Source organism: Pyxicephalus adspersus, chromosome 6 (assembly GCF_032062135.1).
Source record: "Pyxicephalus adspersus chromosome 6, UCB_Pads_2.0, whole genome shotgun sequence".
Taxonomy (NCBI): domain Eukaryota; kingdom Metazoa; phylum Chordata; class Amphibia; order Anura; family Pyxicephalidae; genus Pyxicephalus; species Pyxicephalus adspersus.
Window position 1 is genome coordinate 75,534,406 of NC_092863.1, and position 17,210 is coordinate 75,551,615.

The 17,210-nt window shown below is 39.7% G+C and overlaps 1 protein-coding gene across 1 annotated transcript in view; it reads right to left on the minus strand.

The window, feature by feature from the left end:
- RASGRF2 (Ras protein specific guanine nucleotide releasing factor 2) overlaps positions 1–17,210 on the minus strand; it is a 155,208-nt gene that overhangs the window by 5,074 nt on the left and 132,924 nt on the right. The window contains exons 19-26 of the mRNA XM_072416210.1: positions 12,661–12,773; positions 12,306–12,366; positions 6,577–6,680; positions 6,409–6,493; positions 5,533–5,730; positions 3,269–3,348; positions 1,911–2,028; positions 133–201 (exon numbers count right to left, since the gene is read on the minus strand). Of these exons, the coding sequence (XP_072272311.1) occupies positions 133–201; positions 1,911–2,028; positions 3,269–3,348; positions 5,533–5,730; positions 6,409–6,493; positions 6,577–6,680; positions 12,306–12,366; positions 12,661–12,773 (828 nt within the window). The remainder of the gene's footprint in view (positions 1–132; positions 202–1,910; positions 2,029–3,268; positions 3,349–5,532; positions 5,731–6,408; positions 6,494–6,576; positions 6,681–12,305; positions 12,367–12,660; positions 12,774–17,210) is intronic.

Genomic DNA, 17,210 nt, shown 5'->3' on the forward strand with positions numbered 1-17,210 from the left:
GTCTTACTTACTCATGTCCATTTGTTTCTATAATATCAATAGTTATTTGGTTCTTTCACAACAAATAGATGTTATGGTGAAGGCTTTAATGTTTATGCACTATAGCAGATACACAGTAATAAAGAGAATTACCTTTAGCTGATGCTCTATGCGGTATGGCGTCTGCTGGAACTGTCGGATTTCTCTAATAATATGGGATATCTACAGGTAAACAGTAAAGTGATGAGGTTATCAGCAAGACAGAAGAGTTAAAAAAAGTGTTGAAGAATTTCAATTCTCAAATCTCTAAACGCATAATAGTGGACAAGATAATATGAATCCAGTTTAACAAAACAACCATTTATTTATTCCTATTGACAGCAAGTACAGTAGGGGTAATAGAACCTGCAGACTGTTACTTCTCTTACTAGCTCTGCTCATACACTGTATCTTCCTTTCTTTTTCCTTTTTTAGTTTCAGGCTTCCAAAAAATAATGTTTTAATTATTAAAAGGAACGCCTGAAAAAAGAAGAGACTTGTGTTAGAATTAATGTCTTTGAAATTCTTTTGCAATAAACAATAAAAACCAGAGGACTGTTTTTCTGTATCTAAGAATCAATGTATCACATATTTTGTAACTGATATAACTTTTAGGTATGTGCACAGAATGAATTGATTTAACCTTTTTAGTATTGGGAAGTTATTTCTCCAGGTATGTTTATAAAATATACAGCAGTTCTAGAACTGAAACATGTTGCAATTCCTCCAAGGGCACTGCCCATCTGCTGTACAGTGGAATCTGGCAGAAAATTAGCAGCTTGGACAGCCAACTTTTCCAGTATTGCCTCAAAGAAAAACACTTACTGACCAAAATTACTGCAGCTTTCTTTTATATCATCATCTTACGTGAAATGCTTGTTTTTTCCCTCAATTTCAAAACTTGGACTTTCTCAGATTCATAAAGTCAGCTTGCAAATGTTAGTTTTTACATTTTTAGATGTCTGTAATGCAAGATGTATATTGATATTTTTCTAGAAAGAATGAATGTTTAGGAAGGATTGACTGGCAGTACTTTTTCTGGTTATGTCTGTACACTAATTTTGCCTTGTGTCAGCACATTCTTCACTTTCTACAGATTCGGTTCAGGTTGGGTTTACATTTATCATTGGAACCTTAAGTATTTTCAAATTTCAAATATTTGCTTGGATGTATTGTCAGGCAGATAAGGGCAGCTCCTATTTTTGCTCACAATCCCCTCTTTTTTTCTTGTGCAAGTTTAGATTTGATCCTTGTACCTTCTAGGAGGATTCCCATTCCATCCTGAGAAAAAGGCCTACCTTTTGTATAAAATTCACCAGACTGTCCTCGGATTGCGTGATTTTGTGAGTCCCTCCTTTATCTTTTAGTTGTTACTTTCAGGATCATTCCAGACAATTCTTCTGGTGTTAGCCCCACTGCATTTTCTTGGCATCCCGATTGCAAGGTGCCCAGACATTCTTCTAATGAGAACTCTCGCCCTTTAAGCTTTTAAGTTCTTTTATATAAATTTTTAAAGGTGTTGACTGTAAATATTCTTTAGGGTGATACACAGTGCTTTACATTGACCATTATTCTGCTGAAGCATGTAACTATTGTGGGATTGTTGTGCGTTTATATTTCTATTCTTGGAGTGTGTTGCAGTATGGAGTAGATTGTTCCTCGAACAGTATTTGTATAATATGTTTATATATTTAATATATAAATAAGTTTTTTTTTTTTTTTTTTTTTTTTTTAAAAAAAGTTATTTTAATAACTTACACACATACTGGTTAAGTAGAGGCATGAGAGCCCACCCCTTTTTTCTGTGGTATTATTTAATTATAAATTATTCTTATTGGTAAGCCTTGTTGAAAAAAAAAACAAGGCTTGTATCACAAAAAGAAAGTACCTACCATCCTCATTTTTGAAAAGTTCACTAGGCCTTCCTCTGTAAAGTTGGGTGTACCTTCTTCAATAAATGCCAGGTCAGTGAGGTACATTCCCAGGTAGGGTACAGAAGGTGGATTACAACTGCAAAACATGCAGAATAAAAACAAAACAAAGATTTTAAATATTTGTTCTACTACATAGAATACTTCAAATTCACAGTCCTTTTTGCAAATTTGCATTTCAAAATAGAATGCTAAATATTGTAAATGAATAAATTCTAGCCTTAGTTACACATGGCATTATGCATATTTCTCATATATTATTCATATGCCATCATACCTAGTTTCCTTCTCTGTATTACTAGGTGATGAATGGGTGCTATGACCAAGTGATATAACAATTTCTTTGCTACAAACACAGGATCTAATAGGGCAATTATATCCCTTCCTAATTTTATCTGCCCTAATATCAGCCACTTGTTATTTGCTTCAAAATAAATGTGAAAGGTGAACACAACTTGGAGGAGCCTTACTGTTCTGTATAGTGATTGTGCTTTATGTTAAAATGACAAACTAAAATGGAGGAGTGGAAAGCCTGAGCTGAAGCCAAGAGGTCAAAGATAATCCTACAGTGAATATAAAAAATGTGTACACACCCCAGTTAAAAATGCCAGGTTTATGTGATGTAAAAAAAAAACATAATTTCAAAACTTCAAAACCCATAATCTATACAATTCAATTGAAAAACAAATGAATCTGTTAGGGGAAAAATTAAAAAAAAAAAAAAAAAAAAAAAAAAAAAAAAAAAAAAAAAAAAAAACATACAATAAACAAGCTTCATAAATGTTCCCTTACACTAAGATTTTGTTGAAACACGTTTTCATTTAATTATAACATTCAGTTTTTTGGGTAGGTGTCTATCGGCATGGCATATCTTGAATCTTCCAAAACTGTCAGATTGCAAAGACATCTCTTGTACACAGTCCTCTTCAGGCCACCCCACAGATTTATGTACATGTATTGTGGATATAGTAATTATATTACAGAGTTATATTATAGAGTATTCCCCATGTTGAAAATGTGACCCTGTCTTCAAAATTTTGCAAACAGGCTAACCCGAACAAAAATTGCATATACCTAATTATTGTAAATGTCAACACTAATAGAATTGTTGATTTACAAATAGACTTTAGCAGAGGATTTTTTAATGAATGGAGCAATGTTATGACATTTAGAATTTTAGCCTGTTGAACTATCCTACAAATGACTGTTTTTTAATACAAAGTTTAGGATATAACATCATTTCCAGGCTTGTTGCAATACAACATTCATAAGTGTTAAACTCAGACAAAAGTGGTACATATTTCATATCTAAAACTTACTTTTTGAGGGTTTCTCTGAGGTTTTTAAACCTGCCTTCAGATGAGACAGTTTTCTGAAGTTTGTCCATAAGTGCTTTCGTCTAAAAATAAAATGATTATCCATTAGGTTAAAGCTGTGGTTTAACATGCTAAGATTTTGACTTCCCTAGTTCCCCTGAAACCCCTCATCAACACGCTAATTATATTATAAATCTTTGTTTTCATTGCACATTTCACTTCTATGTTCCTGTGTGAAAAGCAGGCAGGTTGTGGCTTGGATAATACTATACACAGCTTCCTAAAAACATTACAGCAACCAACTCATGTAGACTGCCCTAAAGAACCACAGGAATAAAGAACTGAAATCCAAATAGCGAAAGGGGCTCCAACTCAAGTCTTTGAAGGCCACATACAGGACTGGGTTTTGATATAATTAAAGTTATTTTGTGACTCTGTAAACCATTCCTGACTAAATTTACTGTTGACTGTTACAGAAAAACCATAAATATGTGCAGATCCTGGCCTACAATGACTGTGTTTAGACACCTCTGGGCTAGAGGATGCTGAATATCTCTATAGGACTCTATCCCACTCATGCATATTATGAGCCGGCTGAGTGCACTGATATCAGGGTTACCAGTGCAGTAGAGGAACTTGTAAACTGTGCAAGACAGACAGTGAAAACTGGAGTTTGGCTTTTAATCACAGGTGCAGCTGTCCCTGTATTGAGCCGATTATTAAAGTATTTTGTACCTGTTCATTACCCACCTCCAGCAATACAACACAAATTTTAGATCAATATAAAACCCAAAGACATACAAAATTCAGCTGCAGATACTCTAGATACAAAAGTATGCCCATATCACAAGTTATTCAAATTATTCATTCAAAATGTAGACTCTAAAATTCCATCCTTGTATAAAGGATGAGACTGTGCTCAGACAATAAACAATAGATCTTAACCAATTGGTGTCACACTAAGAAAACAAAAATGGAGAAACAGGAGGAGCAAAGACACACAAATCTGTATATAAAGAGCTTTACAAACCGTGACAACTTCATTTGTGTAGCATTATACTAAACATTACCACTCCATTTAGTAAGAAAACATAACTAGCATGTCTCATGAGTAAAATATAAAAAGGTGTTTCTCTTTTAAATATTCCCTATCTAAAACAAAATAATTGGTTTTAAATATCCTTTAATACTAATAATGCTAATACCTTTAAATGACAATACCGTGACAATCGGGCTGGCAAACTTCTTTCCTGACACCGGGCCTAAATTATTTCTCCAAGACTGGAAAACAAAAAGTGTAAGAAACTTACCTTTCCAGTGAGCCTGCGGTGTCCCTGGGGATCACAGCCACAGAGGGAGGCGCCGCTGCTGCCCTGCCCGCAGTGTGTCTCTCCCTGCAGGCAGGGGGATCCGTTTTAGCTGAACTTCTGTTCGGCCAGGCGCATCCCTATGGACGTGAACAGAGAAAGTCTTGTTCTCAGCACTCCCATGGATGTGCAAAGTAGGGCACATCCCAGAGGTGCTGTGGGAAGAGGTGCGCGCGCTACCACGTGTGCCTCTTGTACCCCCCGGAGGCGAGGAACTCGGCTGCCTCGCCGCGGGGCGGGACAAAGTTAGTTTGAAGATTGGCTGCAGGGGATTCAGTTATCCTCCAATCAAATGGCGCCAGGTGGTGCGAGGTCATTGGGCACTCTAACCATTTAAGGAGAATCTGTCCTGAACACCATTGCCCGCTATAAGCCTTTGTGTGTACAGTGTGCTTGGGTGCATTCTCTGTGTGCAGTCTCCTGACCTTGGATTGTTTGTGACCACTCTTGCCTGCTGCATGCCCTGACCTTGGATTGTTCCTGACCTTCCTTTGCTTTACCCTTCTGTACCATGCCGTCGGACTGATCATCTCTGAATAACCCTTGTCTTGTTTTATGCCAACAATAAAGCTTGATAAAAGGATTCTTGGAGTTGGCTGTGGTTTGTGTGCCCAGGCGCATTACAAAATGTTTTTTAAGAAATCTATTCCAGGTTTGCTGGATCACCCAGGTTCTCCCATAATAGTCCTTCTTCTCCAGTCTTGTAGAGTAAATCTGGCCCATTATGTGGGGGACCCAAGAGGCCATAGCCATGGGACCATTTCATCAATTCTGGAGGATTGAAGTGATACCCCAGTATACCAGAACAGTGACCACACCTTTGGTTTTCACACACTTTCAATTAGGAATGATCCTTGATGTGCCCTTGTGTACTGAAAATGACAATCTGACTTTCCTTACCTGTTTAGACACTTTGGCCCAGGTCTTCTTGAGTCTATAGATTGCACTTCTGTTCAAGGCTGAAGTGATTTCCAGCACCCCATTGTAGTTGTGCAAGCACCGGCAGATATCAGCTACTACCACCCACTTCTCAATGGAACTGGCTCTAGAGGTGACATCAGGTCGGCACATAATTTCTGAGGCTACAAGGTTACTCATCTATAGCATTCATAAAGTAAATAGAAGAAATAATATATTAAATGGGTAGAAATACAAAATGTTTTTTATTACTTTTTTATGTAGGCAGATCCATTAAGCTTTGGGTCTGTGAAATACTTTACATGGACCATGAAGTGCTTACCATCAATAAACTTATCCAATACAATATTATAGCTATAGTTGGTTTCTATAATACTCATAATTGTAAAAAAAAATATGGAAGATAAATCCATGTAAATATCACAAAATTAACCAAGTTTGTATTGTTCTTGACAAATTAGATGATTGCCATGGAGGTCGAATGGCTGGCTGTGCTAAATCTTTGCAGGTAACTGATGATAAAATGCTATAAGCTATATTGCTGAAGCTAAAACAAATACTATAGTGGAACTAAAGTCTCTTACAGAGGCTAAACTTTTGCCACTTAAGGCAAATGTTCCTTATGGCGATAGGTTAAAATCAATTACTAGCATAGCTGTCCCTGATGTCTTTTGGTGATTAATAATGCTGGATTGCTGAACCACAGATCACTATCCCTATTGTGGGGAGGCCACGGCTCCCTTTGTCCTCCACCCTCCCTTCTCAATAGATCAGAACAATTCTATTTGTACACTCAATTAAGGGTCAAACATATCATGAATTCACAGGTAACAACACAGAATAGATGCATGTACCCACATCATTAAAATGCTGGCTGGTTTTCATGATATACGGAGTCCGGTCTATTTTATCTGGTTTCATCCAACCCTGACCAAGAAATTCTCTAGAAGCAAAATAACAAAAATAATCATGAAATCCAGAAAACATGTGACTTATCTGTGATAAGGTATAACGGCATAAACTTACTGGTATGGTATACTCCGAAATATTATATGATCCAATAGAGTGATCTGTTCAGCTAATTCCATTGCTGACAAACTATCCAGATATTCTGTGGGGGGACCTTCTGACTGCAAATAATAAAACAATAAAATAAGAAAAGTACAACTAGTTTCAAGATAATTCAATCATCTACAAAACATAACAAAAGTACAAAAATAATTATCTTCAAGACTAAGCAAAATTCCTCAGGTACTTTCAATTAATAAATTATTTTTCCAGATAAAGCAAAAGGGTCACTATAGTGAAAAAAGGATATCTTGAGGCTGATTTACTAAAGGAGTATATATTTTTCTCAATAAAGAGTTAAGAGTCAATTCAGCTAATTAACCTTGTGCATATGAAATAAATTCCCTATATAAATCGAGTATAAAGTGAGGTTATCTGACCTGAAAATGCCATTTGAAAATCTTGATTTATACCATATTTTAGTGCCACTAAATGGCACTGTGTCCCCATATAAAGAGAGGCCCATAGCCATAAGAATTAGCCGCAGGGACTACATGACCGGGTGCTAGGCCTAGCCCAGAGCTTTTAAGGGGTTAAGAAAAAGGTAGTGTTGCTAGAGGGGGCTGGGCTAGTATACAATGTGGGGTAGGAGGAGATTAGGAATGGGAGATGTTAAAAGAGGTTGGATGATAGTGAGAGGCCCTCTTTTGGAAAGAAAAAGTTTCTGTGTAGATGCAGATAGGGAGAAGGGGTTTTGGGGCCTAGTCAGTAGGCTGCGGCCTTTAGTTGAGGCCCAGCCACAAGATATAGTAGGGGGATATGGGTTGGAGGAGTTTTACTTATTGAATCTCCTTCGTCAGTTAGGATAGCCTCGCAGGCACAGGCCTGTGGTGTGTCGGTCCTGTGGGATAGTTTTGCAGTCATTGCCACCAGTGTAGTGTTTTTAATATATCAACTGACAGCAGTGTGGGGGGCATATTATTACAGTAACTTACACAGGGTGGGAGTTATTGTTGCACCCACTGCTACCAGTGTGGAGTGTTATACTGCAGTGACTGTCACCAGTGTAGAATTTATTATTGCAGTCACTGTCAAAATATGGGGGTAATTATTGTGGCTACTGACACCATTGCAGGAAGTATACTATGGCTCCCGCAGATACCGATGTGGGCATAATATTTGTGGCCACTGATACCAGTGCAGGGGGATAATATTGTAGTCACTGACACCAATGGGGGGTTATTATTACCTATTGGCACCAGTGCGCGAAATAACATTCCATTCACTGCCACCATTGTAGATGTTTTATTGCAGCCACGGACACCAGTGTGGGGAAATATTATTGCTGGCCCTAACACCAATGCTGTGGGATTTTGTTGTGCCCAGTGACACCAATGCAGCGGGTATTATTGTGTATTGTGGTCAGCGAGACCTATCTGGGGATGATTATTGCTACCACTGACACCAACGATGGGGCTTATTTTGCCTCACTTTCTCTTTAATGTTGAGCGGAAAATTTTGGGTGTTGAGCTGCGTTCCTTTTTGAATGGGTTGCTTAATGTACGATCACCAACCGCTGGTCCGTGAGAAAGGTTTGGTGGTCCACAAATCCCTGGTCCTAAAATTTGGACATTATTTGCTATTTTTATGTTTTAATAATAATAATAATAATAAAAAAAAAATAATAATATTCCAATAAATTCTTATATTCTGAATGTCAATTTTTGCCTTTATATTGCATTAAATTCACAAACTGTACTAGAGACGGAAAAACAAGGTGACGTCAGTGTAATCCTAAATTCTATGAGGCACCCATTTGTTTTTCCCATAATCTTCAGTACTTGGGGGTGGGTATGTAGTATTACTCACTGGGGTCTGTGCTGTGGGACGTAATCCCAGTTTCCCCCAGTGGTCAGTGCTGGGGGATGGTGCGCGGGCTTACGCCTTGGTGCCGCTGCCGGGGGTTGGGTGTGCGGTATTTTCCCATTGGTTAATATATGGTTGGTATATGCTGTTACTCCTAGCTTGGGTGCCGGAGAAAGGATTACGCTCTACTCCTAGGGGTCGGTTGGGCTGGGTGATATTTGCTTTTATTCCATGGTGCCAGTGCTGTGGGATGGGATACGTTTTTTTACACCTTGGTGCCGGTGCTGGGGTTGGGTTGACAGGGTTTCTTACAGGTGTTGGTAGTAGGAGTTAGTTTCCTTTCTTATTCCTTGATTGGCTGCTGGCGGCGGGAGAATCTACACTTCCCTCCAAAGGTCAGTTTGGTGGGGAGATATTTGCGGGCACTATCGGGTGTTAGTATTTGGGGTTGGGGTACTCCTGGGTTTTCGGTAGGGTGGTATGTGCTAATTTCTCCCAGGTCAGTACAGTGGGATGGTTTATTCTATTGTTCACGGCTGGCGGTGCTATTGCCGTTGTAAGCCAGTTCTAGAGTATTGGTGTACTGTTATTGCTCCCTGGTGTCGTTGCAGTGTGATGATATGCCGCGTTCCGCCCTATTGTGGGTGGGGTAAGCGCTATTGCTCCCGGATGTCTGTTAGGTGGGTAGGTTGCACTGCTTCCCCACGCTGGCCATATTGGGGATGGATGCTCAATTGGTCCTGCGAAATGATAGAGGGAGGCTCTACTCTCTTTTTCCCTGGGGGTTGTTGCTTGGTGGGTTGGTGTGTTTCTTTTGTTTTACCCCTGGAGTCTGCACGGTGGCTGGTTTGCAGTGGGTTGTGGCAAGCATGGTCGGAGGTGTGGAGTGAGTGGGGGTGAAGTCCCAGGCCGGGGGTTTTTTGTGGGTAGGACTGTTGAAGTTGTGGTCATGTGTTCTTGACTTAGTTGGCAGGTACTTCTATTTTTGGTGGGGGTATGGGGAGGCAGTTAGCATGGGCTGCTGTTTTTTTGCGGTGCTCGGGTCCTAGGATGGCCTTGCGGACTTTGAAGGAATGAGTGGTTTCAAGTTCAGGTTGGGACATTCAGCTGTGGTTGGTTTCGTTGAATTGTGGGGTGCGTTGGGCACGGTCGTTTGGGGCAGGGTGTGCGGAAGATTGTTTTACAGCTGGGCGAGAGGTAGTGGTCCCCCCTGGGGTGGGAGTACCTTGGATCGGGCACCCGTATTCACAGTGATGGGAATGGGGTTGGAGCTTCGCACATTCGGGGCAAGTGAGTGGCCCTGGCGTGGTGGGTTAAGGGCTGCTGGGGTTGATAATTTTGTGGTGTTGGCAGAGAGTGCCTGGGAGGGTTTCGGGCAGGACATAAGTTCCACACTGCCGGGAGTGAAGTGAAGACGGAGGTGGGCCATTTCGGTGATCGGGATGGGGGTAGCATAGTGCTACATTTTGTACAGGTGCTAAGGTTGTGGCCTGGTTGGATAAAGGGGGATCAGTTGAGAGGGGTGAACAAGCTTTGTTCAACAAGGCTCTGAGCGGAGTGGATGAGGAGGTGGGGGACAGTTCGGTGACCAGGCATGGGGCATAGTGCTACATCCTTTTAGGCTGCGGATGGCCTGGTGTTGCAGTCTGGTTCGATACAGTGGCCAGGACTGGTTGGACGGGCGAGCGCCCGTAGTTCAATGCTATATGAAGTGAGCTGAATACAGCGTTGGGCCATTGCAGTGGATAGGAACGTGGATGGCGTAGTGCTACATCGTATGGTGTCAGAGGAGTGGCCCCTTGGCAGGGTAGGGCTCCGTCCCACGGGGGGGTCGAAGGTTGGAGAGAAACAATTTCCAAGTGGAATGTATTTCGGACTGGTAAACTGGTCTTCATGGTGGCGACTGGAGTGACCGGGTGTTGCGGTCTGGTCCGATACAATGGCCAGGACTGTTTGGATGCGGAACGCTCGTGGTTGCATACTGCACGGTGTGCACTCAATACAGCGGTGGGCCATTTCGGTGGCTGAACAATGGGGGTAGCATAGTGCTACATAATATGATGTTGGAGAAGTGGCCCCTTGGCATGGTAGGGCTCTGTGGGGGGGGGGGGGGGGGGGTCCAAGATGGGAGATAAAATCTCCAAGTGGGATATATATCGGACTGTTCAATTGGTCTTCATGGTGTTGCGGTCTGGTCTGATACACTGGCCAGGACTGGTTGGATGCGGAACGCTCGTGGTTCCATACTGCACGGTGTGCACTCAATACAGCGGTCGGCCATTTCGGTGGCTAAACAATGGGGGTAGCATAGTGCTACATCATATAATGTCGGGGAAGTGGCCCCTTGGCATGGTAGGGCTCCATGCCAGGGGGGTCTAAGATTGGAGATAAAATCTCCTAAGTGGGATATATTTCGGAATGTTCAATTGGTCTTCACGGTGGCGACTGAAATGACCTGGTGTTGCGGTCTGGTCCGATACAATGGCCAGGACTGTTTGGATGTGGAACTCTCGTGGTTCCATACTGCAAGAGTAATATTTCCAAGTGGGATACATTTTGGACTGTTGAGCTGATCTTCATGGCGACGGCTGGACTGCCCTGGTGTTGCGGCCTGGTTATGATGGCCAGGACAAACAAAATTCTTGATTGGACAGGGGCATGGTTCACCTCAACTCGGAGCATGGAATACGGCGGGAGGCATCTTTACGGTCAGGAATGGAGGAGGACCAACGGGCGGAATGGAAGTTAACAAGCTCAGCGGGTGTGGAGGTAGCGCTCAGATGCGAGGTTTCACACCTGAGCGCTGTGGCGGTTGGGGACTTGGAAGGCAGGGATTCAGTGTATTGGAAAAGTGGTGGATTTTGGCAGGGGGGATCCCCTTTGGGGGGGTCTCCCCCTTTATGGTGAACGGATGATTATGGCTCCTGAAGGCAGTGCTGGGCAGCTAGGGGCCAAGGTGGAGATGTTGGAAGAGTTCATTTCTTGTTGGGTGGGATTTTGCCTTCTGAGACCTGCAGCTTGGTTGTTTGGGTGTATAATTGGGAGTTTGATAACATTATGGATACTGTTGTAATGGTTATGTATTATTAAAAGGGGAATTAAGTTGTTGGTTCATTAAGCTATATTCAATGTAATATGTTAACATTATATAATCCCGTTTTAATAATAATTATATTAATAAGGAGTGTTGTGTTAATTTATGTTAATGTATGCTTATCAAAGTGTAAAATGTAATTTTTTGGCATTTATTTTATTTGGATATTTGTTTGTTAATTATTTGGAAAGTTACCTTTATTTAATGGTGTTTTAAATAAACGGCTGCTTGCCAGCCAATTTAAAATCCAAGATTTTGTGTTGGGGTATTTAATGGGGGGGAGTGGTTGGTAAGCAGGAGGAGGTTTGGGAAGTAGGGGGTAGTTATGACAATGGTGTTTATAAAGGATGGGCTAGAAGGTCCGAGCTACCCTGGTCAAGTGTAAAACAGTATGCGACAGTTTGTAACACTTTACACGAGGACACATCACCATCTACTGGTGGCTAACAATCATGCACAAAAGATCATTCAGGACCCATCATAAAGTACTAAATACATTTCTGGCACAAGCAAGGCATGCCAGGATTCGACAGCTGGTCAACGATCAGGGACATTCCCTTTCTGCAATAACCACCTGCCTGATTGTGGATCTTTCAGGAACTTTAGCCACCATACTATATCAATACAGGCACTGTAGCACAGGCAAATGACTCTTTCAGAGTTGTATTGGATGTAGAAGACTTTTTTGTCACTGTAGCTATACAACAGAGATGGAGGAGCATGGAGACTGATGTAGCAATCTAAGGCATAAGTAAGTATATGACCCTAACTTACAAGCAAGGCTTACCAGTGTGATTATGTCCTCCATAGTCAGATGACAGTCATCTTGTTCATCCTGAGAAAGACCACTGATACAAAATAAATTAAATTAACAACTTAAACATTTAATTTTACAGTTTTTATTTATGAAGCAGTGCAATATTTTAGTGGAAATGCTGTCTGTAGATCTGCATTGATACCCATGGTCTCCTCCACCTTCCCAGAAGGATAGCAGAGCAAATACTGCATGAATACTGTGCATGCAGGATGCTTTTCTCCATACAAGTGTAGAATATCCAATGTGCTTGGGGCAGCATGAACTTGAAATACAGTCCTGCCTAAGCAGATTGAGTAAATCTAGGAAAGAAAGAAAGAGAACTTACCTTAGTATGTTACTTGCTGCTTTTCTTTCCTGGGGTAGGAGATCAGGATCACGTAACACATCTTCCAACAAATTCACTACGTTCAACTTTACTTCACGGCACAATTCAAAATCCTTTAAGAGGTAATGCACAAATATTTCTATTTCCTACATGTAACATTTTTTGTATGCAAACATTAAAACAGAAAAACTATAAAAAGGAAGGATCTCTCTGGTCCCAAAGGGTTCCTCCTAGAAATACAACTGGTGCTAATTGTGATAAAATCAGAATGGAAAATATAATATCTAGTTGAACTGAAAGCAATTCTCATTGTCTGTTTAAGGCATAATAACCCTATTAGCCCAGGGCAGACAGTGCAGTGTTTTTTTAGCCTTGTAAGATATTATTAGCCAGTTCTAAAAATCAGATTTATGCAAAATTTTCTCATTATGGTAAAATGCACTGTAGTTGACAAGGGATCAATGAGTAAAAAAAAAACATTAAAGCAGGCCTTGTATCTAAAATGTAAGGTCTTCCTAAACTGGCCATGTCCCTTCCCCTTCGCTATGAGCAGGTAATAAATCAACCTGTAAAGGTATCATTTGAATTACACTACACAAAATACTCTTACGCACGTGTCCTGTAGATGTCACCATCCTAACAGATAAATTCCTGTGAATCACAGAAGAGGTGAAAAAAGAAGACAATTTGAGCTGTCTTCCTGTAAGATTTCACCTGCTATTTCTGTAATACCCAGCGATGTGAAAACTGAGGGTAAGGTAAATATAATATTAACCTTCACCTCCATAAATATGTTTTGTTTTACCTACTTATAGCTAGAACACTAAAAAGACAAAGTAAACCAACCAAAATAACAATGTGACACTGCAATTAAAAATCAAATGTACACAAAGGGATAAAAACACAGTTGAAATAACACTAAATGAAATAAACCCAACTAACAATTATATACACCAAAAATCCAGACATTCTACATAAAACAAAATAAGAACAAAATATATAAGAATATTTTACTAGCAGATTCACCTATACTCAATAAGTGAAATGCAAAGTTCAATTTTGTTAAAGACAAATTTTGTTAAATTTCCAGCAACATTGGCTGAAATTACATTACTTATCATGGACTTCACAACAGTAGCTGACAGGTTGCTGTGCTTTAATTTCTCTTTGCTACTTTCATTTCCCCACTTCTCCTCATAGTAATAGGTATTTTACATGTGATCATGCATACAAATGTTGTTAATATTTTTTAATAGGAATACGGATTAGGATAAAATAAAACACTTTTTTTTTAAATGAAATGTCTGATGCACCACTTTTTTATAATTAGATCTGATCCACATAATCCTTTTATTGGCTACAGAAATGCCAAATTTACATATTCACAAAATGAATGTTTACTGTTTATTTGATACAATTTGCTGAGACATGAAATTTACAAAAATAAAAACCAGGCTTGTAATAGTGTAGTTGCTAGCCTACAATTTAGAAATGTAAAATAATTAAAAGAAAAAGAGCCAGCTATAATATGACGGCATTGAGTAAGTTAAGAATGTGCATTACTGCAAGCACAGGGTTGGAAGCAGCTTACAGATACTTTGAGAATATTCAGAAACAACTTTGTAGTGTGTGGGTCCAATAGGGTATGACCCAATTAGATTGTATAGGTAAAATCTCATACAATATTTAATGTGTCAGACATATGAAACGAAATCTGATTCAATCTGTTCAATCTGAGTGTATAAAATTCTTGCTGTTTTATTCAAGCATGTTTATTGGGGATTTTAATACAACAGAATCACTACAATGAGCACTAGATGGCGCCAACATCAAGAAAGTACAGAAGTAAACCCTCTCCACCTGCTAACAATATTTATTACATACATTTAGGTCTGTTCCTACATAGAATTGACATTTAGAAGGTTTTTGGTAAATACATATTATGACATTTTTGGCTTTTTGTTAAAATACCTTGGGTAACATCTTTACTCCTTTATGTCTTATTTATACTGTTTTATCAGTTTCAATAGGTCATAAAATAATTTACCAATTTTTAATTGGTATTTGGCATTTTCTGCCTGCTTTTTAAGGCTAAAATCTTTAAAATTTACACCAACCTTTAGTTTTGGATAAGAGTTGGATCCTATGTATAGTTTCCATTGCTGACTAAATTCCTGTACAGTTGGTTTCTCTGAACTTCATAGGTGCTGTTTGTATGAAATACCTGAAAAACATCCCCAGGTGCCCATGCCACTGCTATCCACTCTGTATATTTTGCTGCCATAAATTAGATGGAGTTGTATGGTATGCAGAGCAGCTTTCACTTCACTGCACAGACATAAATCAGTGGACATGCACACAAATGGAGATGTTTGCAGACGAACACTGTGAGCGATAACAAATGCAGTTTTGGTAGTGAATGTAAAGAGACAGCTCTGGGCCATTTACACTGGATTGTTCATTATACAATCATGAGAACTCCATGCATGCTGAGAGAGCAGTAGTCAGGAATATGCAAAGTACACCAAGGCACACAGAATACAGCAGTCAGGTCTATGTAATATACAGCACAGTATAAAAAGGGTTGTAGTTTGGATTATATAATTTATATCAAACTATACAAGCCATTCTCAACCAGGGTTCCAATTTCTGATTCCTACATAATTCCCGAGCCAACACTACTTGGCCAAACAGCATGACATCAGAGATCATGTTAGCTGTCTTTAATCATTTTATTTAGATTGCCACTGTAAAAGAAAAATTCTTCCAATTAATCGCAAATGTGGTGGTATGTTTCCACTGATACCCCCACTACTACTGATTTCATTAACTGATATTGCCAAAAGGTAGGGGGCTACATAATCCTTGCCCCCTCCTAAGCACCATGCTGGGTTTTTGTGGAAAGGCTCAGGTTCTATGTAATTATGCCCTGTTAGGGCATAGTGAGCCATGGCACACTATGTCACATTGTCCTAGCAGCACTATGGCAGGAAGAAAAGCAACCTGGAAATGCATACATGAGATTAAAACTTCTCCAATCTACTAAAATGTTACTGTTTTCTGTGCCCCAATTTTTTCTTCCCATTCCCTCTTTTGTTGGTTTAGGCAGCTAGAAAGTTACCTAAATAACTTTGGGATGATTTGCTGTTCACTCAACAAAAGTGAACATTCATGTGTACAGTGAATGTTCAATCTGCACAGTGAATGATCGTAATAAAATAAGGCTGTGTTTACTTTGAGTTCCCAATCATATACAAAGCTAAACTAAAAATCAGAATTTATGATTCACAATGAACACAGCTTCACCGTATTTGCTAACATTCAGCTTCCTCAATGAACAGGCTACACTACCTATATCAACTGCAGGTTATTTGATGGAAAGACACTGGAACAGGACCTGGCTGGAGAGGATACACTTTCATCAGAGAAGCTGGGTAATCCAGCAAACCCGGAATGGAAGTCTCCAAAGTAATTTGCTTTTTACTAACAAATGTTTTGAATCCTGGCCCAGATCCATTACAAGTTTGCTGGATCATGGTTGAAAGTATATCCTCTCAAGCCTTGGAAAGCTTTAATAAATCGGGGTCAATATATCAGAGTTTCTAATAGTGTGGAGCATGCACAAAACATAAAACATGCCTCAACTGTACAATAACACACCAGCTTGTTAAGGCTAGACATGAGGTCTGCCAATAGGGAAATAACCAAAAGCTCTAAGGACTAGTGAAATCTAAAAAGTTGTGAATGCATATGTATTGTAGTTACAGTTGAGTAGTTACAAGCAAGCTCAATTTATGAAAATACCAAGAGCAGATCCCAAACGTGTTGAAAGGATTTTTTTCTAAATTTACTTGGGTGTTGTTTTTGGAATCATAGATTTAAGCTCCTTGAAAAGCTAAAGTCTGCAGTTAAGGAAGGAAAGTTAACAGGCTTTGCCGCTTGAGTTAAAAAAAATACAGGTCACATAGATGGGGCAAAAAGGTAGAGCAAGAAACACCATATGATAAGGGTCATGGCGATGATTCCTTAAAAGTTGTAAGAAAACCATGGGAATTGTGAAAAATATTGGGAGAATTACATTTTAGACTGAGTCATCAGGCAGATGTGGTAACAGTGTGTAACAGCATAAGATTAGTGAGGAAGCATTAGTCTTGAGTTAGTCCACTGTATGACTCAAGTGCTAGAACCAAGTATTTATGGGACAGTGCATTGCAAAAGTGATGAACAAGACTTAATTGTGCTTTTTTTGCCACTAGCTTAAAGCAAACCATGAGTCTAGTAATAAAGAACATCTGTGTCACCAGCAGCTTCATTTTGGACAATAGACTTGTCCTCATATGATCTACTTAGTATAATAACACACAGCTGCACATTTCATCCTGATTTCACAAATATTAGGACAATGGCTGCTGATGATTCTGAGGCACCAGAATTGCTGTAAATCTGGATGCTTGTTTGGAAAGAGTACAATCGCTAATAAGCAGTGTACTTTTCTTTGTTTACAGATGTGACACACCATGTACTGTGAGCACTATGTGTTTGGTGTTTTA